The sequence below is a fragment of the Phyllobates terribilis genome, unplaced genomic scaffold (genome assembly GCF_046119375.1).
Source record: "Phyllobates terribilis strain yellow unplaced genomic scaffold, ASM4611937v1 Scaffold_4__5_contigs__length_816908805, whole genome shotgun sequence".
Lineage (NCBI taxonomy): Eukaryota > Metazoa > Chordata > Amphibia > Anura > Dendrobatidae > Phyllobates > Phyllobates terribilis.
The window spans coordinates 405,064,358-405,081,508 of NW_027362764.1; the positions used below are offsets into that span (position 1 = coordinate 405,064,358).

The window sequence follows — 17,151 nt, forward strand, 5'->3', positions numbered from 1 at the left end:
CCTGGATCCTGGATGAAGGTATTTTTGACCATTCCTCTTTACAAAACAATTCCAGTTCAGTTAAGTTTGATGGTCGCCGAGCATGGACAGCCCTCTTCAAATGATCCCACAGATGTTCAATGATATTCAGGTCTGGGGACTGGGATGGCCATTCCAGAACATTGTAATTGTTCCTCTGCATGAATGCCTGAGTAGATTTGGAGCGGTGTTTTGGATCATTGTCTTGCTGAAAGATCCATCCTCTGCGTAGCTTCAACTTTGTCACTGATTCTTGAACATTATTGTCAAGAATCTGCTGATACTGAGTGGAATCCATGCGTCCCTCAACTTTAACAAGATTCCCGATGCCGGCATTGGTCACACAGCCCCAAAGCATGATGGAACCTCCACCAAATTTTACGGTGGGTAGCAAGTGTTTTTCTTGGAATGCTGTGTTTTTTTGCTGCCATGCATAACGCCTTTTTGTATGACCAAACAACTCAATCTTGGTTTCATCAGTCCACAGGACCTTCTTCCAAAAAGAAATTGGCTTCTCCAAATGTGCTTTTGCATACCTCAGCCGACTCTGTTTGTGGCGTGCTTGCAGAAACGGCTTCTTTCGCCTCACTCTCCCATACAGCTTCTCCTTGTGCAAAGTGCATTGTATAGTTGACCGATGCACAGTGACACAATCTGCAGCAAGTTGATGCTGCAGCTCTCTGGAGGTGGTCTGAGGATTGTCCTTGACTGATCTCACCATTCTTCTTCTCTGCCTTTCTGATGTTTTTCTTGGCCTGCCACTTCTGGCCTTAACAAGAACTGTCCCTGTGTTTTCCATTTCCTTACTATGTTCCTCACAGTGGAAACTGACAGGTTAAATCTCTGAGACAGCTTTTTGTATCCTTCCCCTGAACAACTATGTTGAATAATCTTTGTTTTCAGAACATTTGACAGTTGTTTTGAGGAGTCCATGATGCCACTCTTCAGAGGAGATTCAAACAGGAGAACAACTTGCAAGTGGCCACTTTAAGTAGCTTTTCTCATGATTGCATACACCTGGCTATGAAGTTCAAAGCTCAATGAGGTTACAAAAACCAAAAAAGTGCTTTAGTAAGTCAGTAAAAAGTAGGTAGGCGTATTTAAAACAAGAAAATGGTAAGGGTGCCCATACTTATGCCCTTGCCAAATTTTGTTTGAATGCAGATTGCACATTTTCTGTTAGTACAATAAACCTCATTTCAAGGCAGAAACATTACTGTGTCCAACAGTTATTACATATATCAAACTGAAATAGCTGTTGCAAAAACACCAATTTTTATAAAACATTAAGCTTAAGATTAATAGGGGTGCCCAAACTTTTTCATATAACTGTAATTTGGGAAAATCTGAGAAAATATTATTTGCATAATAATTTGGAACACAGTGTAGTTGCCCAATAATTATGCACACATACAGTTAAGTCCAGAAATATTTGGACAGTGACCGAGTCTTCGTGATTTGGGCTGCAGGTTACGATTTTTGTTTTAAAAGGAAGCAACTGAGATGCAATTGAAGTGTTGACTTTCAGGTTTAATTAAAGGGGTTGAACAAAAATATCCTGTGAAACGTTTAGGAATTGCAACCATTTTTCTACAAAGCCTCCGCATTTCATTGGCTCAAAAGTAATTGGACAAATTAACTTTATCATAAATAAAATGTTCATTTTTAATTCTTTGTAGAGAATTCTTTGCAGGCAATAACAGACTGAAGTCTGAAAGCCATGGACGTCACCAAATGCTGGGTTTTCTCCTTTATGATGCTTTACCAGGCCTTTACTGCAACTGACTTTAGTTATTGTTTGTTTATGTCTCTTTATGGCCAAATATTTGTCTTAAAGGGGTTGTCCGATCCCAATTGATAAGTCTGCAGTCACTCTGTGTGACTGCAGACTTATAAATCCTCCTAGCGCACACACTGTGCGCTGCGAGGATTCACCGGTTTCTGATCCGGGACCGGAGGGTTACGTATGTGTTATACATACTAAAGGCCAGAATCCATCTAGTGGACTCAATATGTAAAGAGAGGAGAGAACAAGGCGCAATGGGTGACTCAGTATTGCAATTGTTAGAGGGGTGTGAGTATGGCTACTAACCTTATGAAGTTGTGCACCTCTGCACAACCCCAGTGTAAAGCTCCACAAGCTCCGCTCTGTTGGTGGCTGTCATCTAATTCCAGCGGCGTTCACAGATCCTGATCTCTCGGTGGTGGATCACGTGGTATGGTTAGTTGCATGTAACGCCGAGATGGACGCCCAGCTTCACCAACACCCCAGGCAGCGCTCCGGAGGGGTTAGGGCAGCGCAGCTTGGAAAACCTGGGTAGTGATTCTAATTAAATTCCTCCCAAGAACAATAAATTAAAGGCAGCTCTACCGCACCCCAACAGGGGGAAAGGGACAATCAGGAATATGAATAGCGGTACCAGAGCGCCAATAACAGGGCAAAAATATTAAAAGGACTGATTTATTAATATACACACAACGCGTTTCGGTGGACACAGCCACCTTCATCAGGTGTGACAAGCAGCAAACAATTGATCCTTATATACATTTGACTAGGTATACAATTACTTAAAAGGGGCGGGGCCAGATACAGAGTAATACCTCTATATTAACCCCTTGAGTTCATATATGCTCAATAAAGTAAAAAGGATTGTTATAAATTAATGCCTAATGAAGCATATAGGGTTCTTATAAAAAGGATTCGCTGTATAAAAACTTGTGAATCCTATAATCATAAATAATAATTTTTACATACAACATAAAACAATGTATAAATATAAAGTTATAAAATTACAATCAGTTTCTATCATTATAATTAGGGAAAAGTAGACGAAGAAAGGAAAGAGAAAAAAATAAAATAAAATAAAATAAAATAAATAAAAAAAATAATAAAAAAAAAAATAAAAAAAATAAAATAAAATAAAAAAATATCCCCCCCCCCCAAAAAAAATAAAAATTAAAAAAATAATAAAAAAATAAAACATTTTTATCCAAAAAAAAAATTATTATTATTATTTTTTTTTTATATTATTTTTTCTCTTTTCTCTCTCTCCTCCCTCCTCCCCTCCCTCTCTCCTTTCCCCTCTTCCCTCCTCTCTCTCCTCCCCCCGGCTCCTCCATATAAAAGATTTATATATAATAAATTTGCTAAAATATAAAAACAATTATTTAAAAAGTTGTCTTCTCTATATTAAGGTTCAAACCTTCAGGAGACAAGGTTCCCATTTTGAAAATCCAATAATTTTCACGTGTAATGAGACGATTTAGTCTATCAGGGTGTGTATCAACTATATGATCAATGATAGTTAGGTTTAGGTTATTAGGATTTTTTTGATGTTCTTTTAAGAAATGATTAGAAACACTATGTAGGGGAAAGCCGTTTCTAATATTTTGGCGATGTTTATTTAATCTGGAGTGCATTTCCTGGATAGTGCGGCCAATGTATTGCAGGCCACAGGTACACTGGAGCAGATAGATCACATATGAGGACTGACATGTAAGTCTAAAGCGAATGGGATATATCTCTCCAGTGACCGCAGAGACGAATGTTTTGGCTCCGTTATCAATGGATTGACAGCATAAGCATTTAGGGACGTTACATTTATAACATCCATTATTGCTAATAGGAGCTGAATTTAAATGGTTCGGTCTTCTACCAATTGTTGTATTGCTAGGGGCTATATAGTTTCCTAGATTTTTACTCCTCCGATATATGACATGAGGAAATTCCGGTAAATGACCAGTTAATATTGGATCATTACTTAAAATGAACCAGTATTTTTTTAATAAACTGGATAGTACTTGCGTAGGTTTACCATAAGTAGTAATCAGATTTAAACTGAAATCGTTGTATGGCTCTTGGCTGGTATTCTTGGATTTGTTGATACACAAGTTCTGTGATAGGGATCTAGTTTTGGAGAAAGCATCCTTTAATAATTTCTGGGGGTATCCCTTAGCTCTAAAACGTTTTTGTAAAACCTTAGATTCCAGAAAAAAATCCGAATCATGTGTACAATTTTTTCTGACACGCCAATATTGACCGTATAATATTTCTAATCCATCTGGGTAGATGGCCACTGTCAAATTCAAGATAGCTATTTACATCCACTTCCTTAAAGTGGGTAGATGTGGATATTTTACCCGAATTGTCTATATTTATCTGAAGGTCAAGATATTGAATATTACTCTCAGATATGGTAGAGGTAAAGTAAAGACCCCAGTCGTTAGAGTTTAATTCATCAATAAATTTTGCAGCCTCCACAGTATTTCCCCTCCATATGATAAACAGATCATCTATAAAGCGGCGGTACATAACGATGGATTTATCGGTGCCGAGGGATTGCGCGATGTGGATAGACTCGAATGCCCCCATATATAGATTTGCATAACTGGGGGCAAACCTCGTCCCCATCGCGCAGCCCCTCAGCTGCCGATACATCACCCCCTCAAAAGAAAATACATTGTTCTCAAGAATGAAAGTTATACCCCTCAATAAAAAGTTTTTTTGAGGATCTTGTAAGTTAGGGTCCTCATCTAGGAATTTTTTAATTGCCTGTAAACCCAATACATGTGTGATATTGGAATAAAGAGAGCTTATATCGAGTGTAATAAGAAGACAGCCTGGAAGAGGGGGTAATTCTCTCAATAGTCTAATTAAATGTGTGGAATCATTTAAATGAGAATCTAGGGATAAAACGTACTTCTGTAAAAAAAGATCAATATAGTGGGATAAGTTGGATGTGATAGAATTAATACCAGAAATAATAGGACGTCCAGGGGGATTAAATTTATCTTTATGAATTTTGGGTAAAAAATAAAAATAAGGGACTTTGAATTTTTTAATATCTAAAAAGGATTTTTCTTTTTTACTGAGGAAGCCAGCTGTAGAGGCCCCTGCTACAAGTCCTTTGTACTCCAAAAAAATGGTTACAGATGGGTAAAAAAAAATTATTTTTTTATTATTTTTTTAATTTTTTTTTTTTTGGGGGGGGGGAATATTTTTTTATTTTATTTTTTTTTTATTATTATTTTTTTTTATATATATATATATTTTTTTATTTTTATTTTTTTATTTATTTTATTTTTTTCTCTTTCCTTTCTTCGTCTACTTTTCCCTAATTATAATGATAGAAACTGATTGTAATTTTATAACTTTATATTTATACATTGTTTTATGTTGTATGTAAAAATTATTATTTATGATTATAGGATTCACAAGTTTTTATACAGCGAATCCTTTTTATAAGAACCCTATATGCTTCATTAGGCATTAATTTATAACAATCCTTTTTACTTTATTGAGCATATATGAACTCAAGGGGTTAATATAGAGGTATTACTCTGTATCTGGCCCCGCCCCTTTTAAGTAATTGTATACCTAGTCAAATGTATATAAGGATCAATAGTTTGCTGCTTGTCACACCTGATGAAGGTGGCTGTGTCCACCGAAACGCGTTGTGTGTATATTAATAAATCAGTCCTTTTAATATTTTTGCCCTGTTATTGGCGCTCTGGTACCGCTATTCATATTCCTGAGAATCCATCTAGTGGGCCTCTAGTCAGCCACGCCCATTGTACGGCTGTGTCCCTAAATGGGGTGCTGCCTCGCTCAATACAAGTGTATGGAGCAAGTCCACACCCACTAGATGAGCTCTGGCTGGGAGTATGCATGTGAAATGCATGCTTGATGGAGTTGAGATCTGGTGATTGACTTTGATTTGGGTCATTGTCCATCTGTCCTGTGAAGCGCCATCCAATCAACCTTGCAGCATTTGGTTGAATCTGAGCAGAAAGTATAGCCCTGTACAATACAGAATTCATCCGGCTGCTTCTGTCTTCAGTCACATCATCAATAAACACTAGTGACCCAGTGCCATTGCACGCCATGCATGCCCATGCCATCACGCTGCCTCCACAATGATTACAGAGGATGTTGTCTGCTTTGGATCATGAGCCTTTCCAAGCCCTTTATATACTTTTTCCTTCCCAGCATTCTGGTACAGGTTAATCATAGTTTCATTTGTCCAAAGAAAGGTTTTCCAGAACTGGGCTGGCTTCTGTAGATGTTTTTGGCAAAGTCTAATCTGACCTTTCTATTTTTAAGGCTGATTAATGGTTTACACCTTGTCGTGAACTGTATTTGCTCTCATGAAGTCTTCTCTTTATGGTAGACTTAGATACTGAAACACCTACTACCTGGAGAGTGTTCTTCACTTGGGTAAATGTTGTAAATGGGTTTTTCTTTACCACGGAAAGGATTCTGCAATCATCCACCAGCTAAATATACATGCCCCCGGCCAGTGGGCACTGCCTAGCTCCATACACTTGTATTGAGCCGAGGTTGTGTAAGGCTGTGTAGTGGTCGTGGCTGACTAGAGAGCGCGGCCTCGCTCCATACAAGTGTATGGAAAGCGAGGCCACGCACACTGGCCGGGAATATGTATAACTCATACATACCCTTCGTTCCCGGGTCTGAAACCGGCGAATACCCTCAGCACACAGTGCGTGTGCTGGAGGGATTCATAAGTCTGCAGTCCTTTTAAGTACTTCATACCAGTGGCTGACACAGGCAGATGAGGGCCCCAAAAGTATGTACACTCCTACTTCATAAATTGACCAAATTTAACCATCTGCAGCCCTTCTTTGGATTTAGAAGTATGGTCCAGTGGAAGAACTACAGATTTACTTCAGGCTGGCATATTCAACACACCTCAGAAATAACACAATAGATCAATCAACACTGAATAATGCAAACCCAAATACAAAAAAACCTCATAAGTATATGACTTTTTTTTCTTCCACTCAACCCAATTCAAAACCAATTATGATAGAATCTAAATAAGGCAGCCAAAAGCTATATAACTAGCAGAAAAAAAATGGCGACAAAGGACAAACTTGTGCAGTCACTTTTTAGTCACTTGCTTACCACAAAAAAAATTGTATAGTAAAGAGTAATTAATTTTTGTTTGTAGTTCAATCGTGAGCACCTATAGCATTTTTAGGTTTTCTGTGGAAAAAAAATCCCTCCTCTAGTTAGTGAAATAACATATTTTTATTTGAAAGACGGACCAGACATTATATACAGGGGCAAGGAATCTGACATGAATTGGATGTATAGTCTGTTAGGCTTAACAATCAGTCATCATTATTAACTTATCGATATGTGCTGGGGTATTGAACTGCTTTATTTGCTTGCATTATGCCCTATGTTCATAGTGTTATGGTGAGATGGTGGAGTCTTACCTGGACATGTGGGACAGGTTAGGCAACTGATATAAAGGCTTTCCTGTGACCAGGAGACTCTGGATGACAACTGCAATGTGCAGCAACCACTGGTAAAAGGAAAGTCTTCTCTGGGCACCTTTCTTGCTGGATTTTGTAGTAATAGTTGGCTATGAATGTATATGAATTTATGGCGAGCATCTGCAGATGGACGTCACAAACTTTTACAAGCTGCGACTCATAGACGAGCCAATGAAACTAGCTCATGTTGCAAAGCTCTGCTGTTGCGATGCTCTCCCGTTTTTATAGGATCTCTTGAGAACCCAATGTTAAACCATTTAAAAGCATCATTATTACCATAGTCATAGAAAATATGAAGGGAGAAGATTGTGATAATTTATTCTACAATCTAAATTCTGGCAGATGAATCTTTCTTTTTATATCAGTTAGACTGCCGCCATGTACGCTTTTTGGATGGAAATTGGGGATGGTGGGTATCCAGAGATGGACAGCAGATAATTTCATGGGGTGGAGCAGCCACAAACAGTGGAAGATGTGCTTGTGGAGAAAATGGTAAGACATTCTATTCTATATAAAATGCGTCTAAAACTCATAATAAACTATGTCATAATTTTAAAGAGGTTTTCTTAAGTTGTCTCTTGCATAGCACATAGCTCTGCATTCTTCTTATAGTCTCTTTACTTCCTGTTTGCTTGGGGGTGGGTGGTTCTTCTGCTTGAGTGACAGTTCTGGAGAGTAGCTTAAGTCTGCTAGTTCACGTTAAAAGTCTATCAGTGTTCTGATTCAACAGTGTTATTACTGTATTCGCATATAGAGATAACAATGCCTTTGTACAAGTGCAGGGCTCAGGAAAGTGATAACCGGGACAAGGAGAACTGTCTTAGGAGCTGCCCTAGTTAGGTCTAAGAGATTGTGATTATGCAGGACTGATTGGAGCTCTGCCAGAAGCTGAGCAGGAAGGGAAGGGAAGTGAGCAGTTAACTTCTGTATAGAAATCAATAGGCTGGACAGAGCTGACTGGAAAGTTAGGAGTTCATTTTTCTCCTGGATTGTAAGTAATGTGCACATTGGACCAAGCTTGCCCAGGCATTGTAGGGAGGTCATACAGGCACATGGAGGCCACACACAATACTGAGCCTCATTTTGACTTGTTTTAAGGACATTACATCAAAGTTGGATCAGCCTGCAGTGTATGTTTTTCCACTTTAATTTTGGGGGTGACTCCAAATCCAGGCCTCCATTGGTTAATACATTTGATTTCCATTGATGATTTTTGTGTGATTTTGTTGTCAGCACATTCAACTTTGTACAGAACAAAGTATTCAATGAGAATATTTCATTCATTCAGATCTAGGATGTGATATTTGAGTGTTCCCATTATTTTTTGAGCAGTGTATGTAAGATAAAAGCTCTCATTGCAGTAGAATGACAGCAGACAGAAAAAGCAAATCGATTGCAAAACTTGCTTATTTTCACGCGGTCTAACTAACTAAACAGTTAAATAACATGAGATCGCCCATTTAATATTTATGCCAATATTAAAGGGAACCTGTCATTTGATAGGGCAGCATAAATCAGAGTCTGTTTGCACGATTGCCGCCAGGTATGCTTTACTCTAAAACGCTCCAGTGTTTTAGATAAGATATAGTTTGAAATCTGGCCAGGGACTATGGGAGAGACCTTACTAGTCCAATGTGGTCCTTGGCCGTCTTCTACCCACGACCCTCCAGTTGATTGACAGGTCTCTCCCATGAATATACATTGTGGGAAAACTGTTAATCAAATGGAGAGCGTCAGGAAGGATCCGTATGAGGACAGCATCAGACTAGTTAAGTCTCTCCCTATAGTCCTCACTTGGCTCTTCAAGCTATGTTTTCTCTGAAACATTGCAGGTTTTCAGAGTAAAACATACCTGAATGCAATTGTACATCCAGGCTCTGATTCACGCTGCCCATGACTCTGGCAGCATGAATCTAATAGCTGGTTGCCTTTACGTATAGTAAGACATTGCTTAACAACATGCGCTGTCATTAGGCGGCCTCACATAAGTCTAAGGGTGTTCAGGCTGACACAACATACCCCACATAAGCGCTCATGGTATACAGCGATTGGTCATATATGTATTGTTTAGGTGAATGTGCCTTTGGTATCACATCTTGCAACTGTGACACAAATGACGATATGTGGAGAATGGATGAAGGAACCATATCGGATAAGTCTTCTCTGCCAATTAAGGAGTTCCGGTTTGGAGGCACAAGTGATATACCGATGGCAATGGCATTCCACCGCATAGGAAAGCTCCAATGTTGGGGAACAAGTAAGTCAGCATTAACTGATACTTCAGAACTTTCCTGTTAGTTTTTAGTATTTAGAAAGATGTAAAATAAAAACTACAGTAAGTCCTAATCTGTCATTAGGTCACCACAGAATAGCTGCTACAATTCCTGTGTTCCAGTGTTCTAGAGCCATGTAGCTCGAAACGCGTATGGACTGATTCCTGTTATACACACCACCCCTCTTTATTGATTTGTTGTCTGAGATGCCCAATTTTTCAGCACTTTTATTTTTAAAGGATTTCCAATAAAGATTTTGTGAATTTTTAATTACTCCGGTGTGTTGAGCTGGTTCCAACTTTAATTTCCTCAATTACAATTCCTGATACTGCTTTTACACTGGCTATGATTGGCTTTTTGGCAATTCATCAAAGCGATAATGCCAGAATTCTGGCTCGAATCGCTTGAAAAATTTTTTGCTCCACTTGTCAGACACTTGTGATTCATCTGATTCATTAAGAGATGTGCGCCTCTTAAAGAATCAAGAGCATCTAACTCCAACACGCCCCTTCCCCTTGAACAATGCTGGTGTGGATGTAGTCATGGTCGTCAGTGATATCAATTGAGTTTGTTCAATGTCATTGTTTTTTTAAAATCCTCTAGAATACTATCTTTAGTCTTGAAATGTCTAATTTAATTTTTAAATGAACGTTTCAGACCCTCCAGTGCTAGAGTCATGTGCTGCTCTAAAAGAAGCTGGCATTACTGACTCAGGACGGTATATAATTGACCCAGATGGAGTTGACAAAGGTGTTCCACAGTTCGAAGTTTTCTGTGACATGTCATCATTTTCAGGTAATCCTTTTCTAAATACTCTGAAATGATAAGCAATATATTCCCTAATATAGGAAATGTGATAATTCTTGTATGAATTGTCAGGTAGGCAATATTTTAAAGGCAAAGTTCAAAACCTGACAATGAAGGGATGTCTCACCTTTGGTGGGGCAATCTGAATTCTTTCTAAGCTGTCAAATATATTAATCCACCAATCAATTATTATACACACATTGAAATTGCAGCAACAAGAAGGGAAAGTCATGGAATTATAAAATCACAAGATTGTTAGGTATGGTAATGATATGCAAATGATAAAAAATAGAAACAAAATGTTCAAATCATCTCGATTTATTTAATATCAAGTATGAGTGAGGCCGCGCTCGTCTAGTTGTAATGTGACCAAGACATGACCGATTGGTCTTACTGCCAGCACTGAAGAATCCTGACAGCATGTACTGTGCGCACTGTGAGGATTCCCAAGTCTGCCGTCAGATGGAGTGACTGCAGACTTTTGTACCAAACCTTGACAATCCCTTTAAAGAAGCGCTGGATTGAATGACTATGTTGATGCTTAATTCCAGGCTTACAGGCAGGCTCCAAGCACTTTAAGAACAAAGGACAAGTGGAGCAGTGAGAGAAAAATCGTATTTTCTTGTAGTTTTAACTATTAACTGTTCTTTGGTGCAGGTATAACAGTGATTGGCCATAACAGTGAAAGACGGATGCCTGTGAGTCCATGTGAAGAGGCAGGATGCTACAAACGAGAACTTATCTATTCTGCAGATATCTCGCAGATCAATGCTCTGACTACAGTGTCACAAAGCTGTGAACAATTTGTCAGGGTAAGTACTTTGGGGAATAAGAGCCAATCGTTTAATATTGTTTTGTACAGACACATCAAAAGGTACAGCGATCACAGAACAGATGAGTTACCCTAGAAGGCCGTGATCTGATGAAGCCCCATGTAACTGTCATGTTAAATCCTCATACAAATCTCATCCACTGGCTGGTCCTCATAGGAAAACCACTATTTTGCTGTATTCTGCAAAACCTTGGTATCGCAGTATATAATGTAAGCAATCAAATGATCACAGCTTCAAGTCCTCTAAAGGGACTAAAAAGTAAAGTAAAAATTGAAAAAAAAAAAAAGTTTGAAAAAATATTAAAAAATAAATTAAAATAATAATATATTCAATATCTAAAAAAGTACAATCTATCAAAATGTCTAAAATTTAAACCATACGTTAGATACCTTGAAAAAATCGGATGTTCAAAACTGCCATTTTTAGTCACCGCACTTTCCTCTGAAACTGCAATAAAAAAACTATCAAAATGTCATATGTACCCCAAAATGTTATCAATAAAAGTGTCTGCTCAGGGCACAAAACAAGCTCTCACACAGCTCTATCTACGGAAAAACAAAAAGTGAGGGTCTCATAAAATGATGACACAATTTTTTTTTACACACTTCAGAATTTTTTTTCACCACAGTAATGGAAAAAAACGTAAGAAATTTGGAATCGTTGTAATCATACTCATCTGGAAAATCATGTCCAAAGGTAATTTATACCACAAAATTAGTTCTGTGAAGATAAAACCCAAAAAACAATGTCGGAATTGCATTTTTTCCCCACAATAACACCACACTTGGAATTTGTATCCCGTTTATAGGTAGATTGAATAGTAAAATAAATGGTGTCAATCAAAACTACAACGAAACCCTCATGCGGCTATATTGATGGAGAAATAACAAAAATTATAGCTCTTTGTACAAGGGGAATATAAAACGAAAGCTCAAAAATGTAAAAATTCCCTGCTGATTAAAGGGTTAAAGAACTGGCAGTCTAAATTAAAAACCCTTCCATATATTTTAAATTGTAAAAAAATAAAAAAGAATCTTTATTCCTTTCAGTAAGTGAAATTACAGGCTTTTTTCATATATTATGTATGATGGTTATTGTCTTTAAAAAAATTGAGACATTTCTCTTCTGTCAAGTGCCCTGTAACGTCATCCTTTACTTTCATGACACAGATACTAATATTAAAGGACAAATAAATTACCCCACATTGCCCACCCCAAAAAACTCCCCTAGCCACCTCCACCCTCACAACGCTTGACACCTTTTTCTATAGGCATCTTCTTGGCACCACCTAGTGGTAACAATGGAGAAAGCAATACTATGGAATAAATTGCTGTTTCATTAGCAAATTATGAAAAAAAATCTGCTTTCACATGTATTTTCTTGCAAAAAAAGAAACAAAGCTAAATCTATACATATACATTTTGCATTTGAGATGAATAATTCAATGAAAGAAAAATAAGTTTTATGAGAATACAGAAGTTTGTAGAACATTAACCCCTAGAGATCAGATATTCATGGTATCCAAATACTGTGTATGTCTGATATCTTCAGAGGCCTGACATCCCGTTTGTCTGCAATAACAGAATTTGAATTGACCATTCATCATAACGGAACTGCATCCACATAGTAGCCACATGGATCTGTGCAGAAGAGAAGGTTGTGGAACAGTAACAATTCCACAAGGATTGATCTGTCTATACAGATGGATCAAGAAGTATTTGGACAGTGAGAGAAATGTCAGAATTTAGTTTCTGTACAATATTGTATTGGATATGACACAAAGCCATTGGTGTGACAATCAAGGAGATGAAGATCAAGGAGATAAGGCATTCAGCCTTAATTTTAAGAGGGGTCTAGTTCAGAAAACTTTATGCTATACGCTGAGTTAGTTATCAAAACAGTGAGTATTATTTTCCTCCATGGGTCCAGCTCTGGCTACTTATATCAGCATATGGCAAAAAAGTTTTCTGAAAATGGAACAATCTCTTAAAGGGAATCTGTCAGCAGGTTTTGCTTTGTTATCTGAGAGCAGCATGAGGTAGGGGCTGAGAACCTGATTCCAGCAATGTATCACTTTCTAGGCTGTTTCTGTTTCAAATCAAAAATCAGTTAAGTTCAAATTAAAATTAGTGTTTTATCAGCAGGAGATTATCACTATCTTACAAGGTTCTGTGCCATGTAGTCCTCCTGCTCTGTGCAACCCCCCGCCTCCCCACTGATTAGCAGCTTTCTGTCAATATGCAGTGTTACAGGGTACACAGACAGCTGCCAATCAGCGGTGTGGCCAGTATTATACAGGGCTCAGCATTCTGAGCACTGCTACATCGGCAGCATGGAAAACAGTGATTGTATCAAAATGACAGCATGCAGACCAGTAAGTGACACATCAACAGAATCAGCCTCAACTTTCTGCTGCTCTCAGATTACATAGCAAAAGCCGGCAAATAAATTGCCCTTTAAAGGAGTTTATAAATCCTTTCCTGCTTCATACTGTTCTCTTCCCATGCTTCTTGTGCAAGTGAATCTTGTTTTTTTGTTGTTTTTTTTTTTTTTTTAGATCTCCCCTAGTAAAATGTAATCTGACCTTAGTGTTTCTAGTCATTTGTATCTCAGGGATGAATTCTCTAGATTTACATTCATTCTTGATAGTAGCCGTTGACAGTGATGCACTCACCTCCTTCAGAGTATTCGTCACTTGATTAAAGGACGCCGTACACATTAGATGGCGGTTGGCCTAGCAATGGTTGGCCGGCACTCACATGTACAGAAGCGCTTGCTTGACCGAGCACTCCTGTGTTCTTTAGGAGATAGCAGTCACCCGACAACTTCCATGACAGTCAGGTTTCCTGGGCCCCATATGCATTAGACTGTCAGCCAAACCACTCTATATCGGTGGGTTTGGCTTCTTTAGTCTAATATTATGGAGGGGGGTAATATTGTGAAGGGGTTTTTCTATAACAAGAAAAGTCCTCTGCTGCCTTCCACTTTAGTTTTCTTCTGTGTTCTTCCAGGTCTGTTGGTGTTGCTCAGTTCACCAGTGCTTCCCTTCTTCAAGATTTGCCAAATGGTTCATGTGGCTGCTCGTAAAGTTTCCTTTATCTTTCTAATAGTCTCTTTGGACTGCATATTGGGGGCTACCATGAATAGTTAGCTACAAATGAATGCAAATTTATCACTTATAATGAGGTGATGGTCCTACTGAAAGATTAGAGTGCTCATCAGTTAATTATCCAATTACTCTGGAGCCTGTGAAAATAAAGGGACTTTTGGCTTTACAATATATAGCAAAGCAAAATGTCTACACTACAGTCACATCTTGATGGCTTTGTTTCAAATCTTTATGTTGTAAAGTGAATAAATAGAATATATACTGCAGATTTTCATTTTCTAGTAAAAGCTCTTTCCTTCCAGCTTGATTGCCGCCATTTGCGCTTTATCCAGTCTGGATGGGGCTGGTGGGTTTCTTGGGATGGAAAGAGGATGGACTACTGGGGCGGTGCTGACCCGTCTATTGGAGGTTGTGCATGTGGAACAACAGGTACAGTAGGTATTATATGAAATACAGATTTTCTAGGCTGCCTCCATCAGAATTACCAGAATATGTTCCTATGTGTATCCTCAGGTACCTGTTCTTCCCCTGATAAGCTCTGTAACTGCGACAGCAATGACAATATCTGGAGGACAGATGATGGCTTCCTACGGGATAAGACAGCTTTGCCAGTTCAGGCTGTGTATTTTGGCGATACCAATGATTTCCCACTGGAGATGGCTTACCACACCATTGGAAAGCTCAGATGTAGAGGTCGAGGTATATTGAACAGTTAAATCTAGAAAATCAGCTAATAATGCTGCATTTTTATATTAGACATATCGGAGCTACATATCTGAAAGCCAGAACTTTGGCAAATGTGCACGGCCTCTATTCCAACAGAAACAGCATACTCTAATAGCTGGTTCATTCTTAAATGGTAGATGGGAGATTTTCTGCATATTGGGCCCTCTATAAAAAAAACATACTTCTGGTACAGGTGTTAATTATTTTGTTTTATGTAAAAACAGTTTTATTAGATATGTGGGGGCTGTGGTGCACCCTCGGTATGGCCAAGTGCTCGGTGCACTTTTCTGCCCCCTCAAATACCATCCACTGTCCCTCTCCTTGTGGTGACTGACAGAGCTCCAAGCAGGATCCGAGTGCTCACAGTGTCTGCAGCAGCTGCTCGCTGTACGCAGTGTCACACAGCCGAGAAGGAGAGGGAGATGAGAGCGTGCCCACACTGACACTGAGCGCTCGGCTACTGTAGTGTTAGGCATTGGCCACCTGCTCCTGTGTGATCATGTGCGCTGCCGACAGGACAGGGCGTATGGTGATCAGAAGGCACCTGCATACAGACTTCAGACGTTCATATAAATTGAACCAAGATAGTACCGCAATGCACAGACTGGCTGGCGGGTCTCCCAACCTGAGCGTGACATCTTCATATATTTCTACCAAGCTGTCACATTCAGGTCGGCCAGTCTGTGCATTGCAGTCCGATGTCTGTCCCATTTATACGGACATCTGACTGTGCCCTTATTGTGTGCGCTCTCGGCTCCGGTTAGGTCAATGTGTGCAGGGCTGAGGATTCAATGCAGGCAGTGCTGATTGGAGAGCTATCAATCATCACAAGGGGAGGAGCGAGGGAGAACACTGAGCACTTGGCCACTCCAAAGGTGCACCGAAGCCTGATTTACATCTCTAATAAAAATAGTTTTTACATAAAACAAAATAATTTAAATCCGTATCACAGATATGATATTTATAGAGGCTAGGTACCCTATAAATGGTTTAATTTGAGCTGTCATTTAAGATATATTAAAGTCATTCTGCATATGTGTAGAAAAAATAAAAAAACAGTGGAAATCGAAAATAACCTCCTCCCCTATTGTAAGGTTGTATGCAATAAAAAATAAAGATAAATTGATGTGTTGTTATTTAAAATAAGATACAATTATCCTTTCGCTCTTAAAGGGAACTTATCCTCTGTTTCATGCTGCTGGAACCACAATTGCAACAAGTATGTTTTTTTTTTTTAATGCCGCGACATTTCAGATAAAATATACTTTGAAAAACAGCCGGGGACTATCTGTTTCAGAGTAAAACATGCAAGGCTGCAATTACGCAGCCAGATTCTGATTCATGCTGCCCGTAGTTCTGACAACATGAATTGGATGGTAATTTCCCTTTAACATAACAGCTGCTATGATGGCCCAGTGATTATGCCAATGTAATAGTATAATAACCTGAGCACTCTGGTGCTAGAACTGCTTTCTTGGGGGTCTGGTACCTGGGTTTAATGGTAATGCGTGGGTCTTGTACCCTGCTGCAGCAGTGATGCAGACATATATACAACCCCTGGCAAAAATTATGGAATCAACGGGCTCGGAGGATGTTCATTCAGTTGTTTAATGTTGTTGAAAAAAAGGAGATCACAGACATGGCACAAAACTAAAGTCATTTCAAATGGCAACTTTAGGGCTTTAAGAAACACTAAAAGAAATCAAGATTAAAAATATGGTACTCAGTAAGGGTAATTTTTTTCAGACCAAGCAGAGGGAAAAAATTATGGAATCACTCAATTCTGAGGAAAAAATTATGGAATCACCCTGTAAATTTTCATTCCCAAAACTAACACCTGCATCAAATTAGATCTGCTCGTTAGTCGGCATCTAAAAAGGAGTGATCACACCTTGGAGAGCTGTTGCACCAAGTGGACTGACATGAATCATGGCTCCAACATGAGAGATGTCAATTGAAACAAAGGAGAGGATTATCAAACTCTTATAAGAAGGTAAATCATCACGCAATGTTGCAAAAGATGTTGATTGTTCACAGTCAGCTGTGTCTAAAATCTGGACCAAATACAAACAACATGGGAAGG

The 17,151-nt window shown here is 38.8% G+C and overlaps 1 protein-coding gene across 2 annotated transcripts in view; it reads left to right on the forward strand.

The window, feature by feature from the left end:
* Positions 1 to 16,149, forward strand: part of LOC141265454 (uncharacterized) — a 60,138-nt gene extending 43,989 nt beyond the window's left edge. Inside the window, exons 10-15 of one of the 2 annotated variants that reach the window (XM_073678595.1) lie at positions 7,686 to 7,812; positions 9,392 to 9,577; positions 10,251 to 10,388; positions 11,058 to 11,212; positions 14,645 to 14,771; positions 14,856 to 16,149. In XM_073678595.1, the coding sequence (XP_073534696.1) occupies positions 7,686 to 7,812; positions 9,392 to 9,577; positions 10,251 to 10,388; positions 11,058 to 11,212; positions 14,645 to 14,771; positions 14,856 to 15,058 (936 nt within the window). In that variant the 3' untranslated portion in view covers positions 15,059 to 16,149. The remainder of the gene's footprint in view (positions 1 to 7,685; positions 7,813 to 9,391; positions 9,578 to 10,250; positions 10,389 to 11,057; positions 11,213 to 14,644; positions 14,772 to 14,855) is intronic. The other variant, XM_073678596.1, reaches the window with a different exon arrangement.
* Positions 16,150 to 17,151: the final 1,002 nt, after the last annotated feature.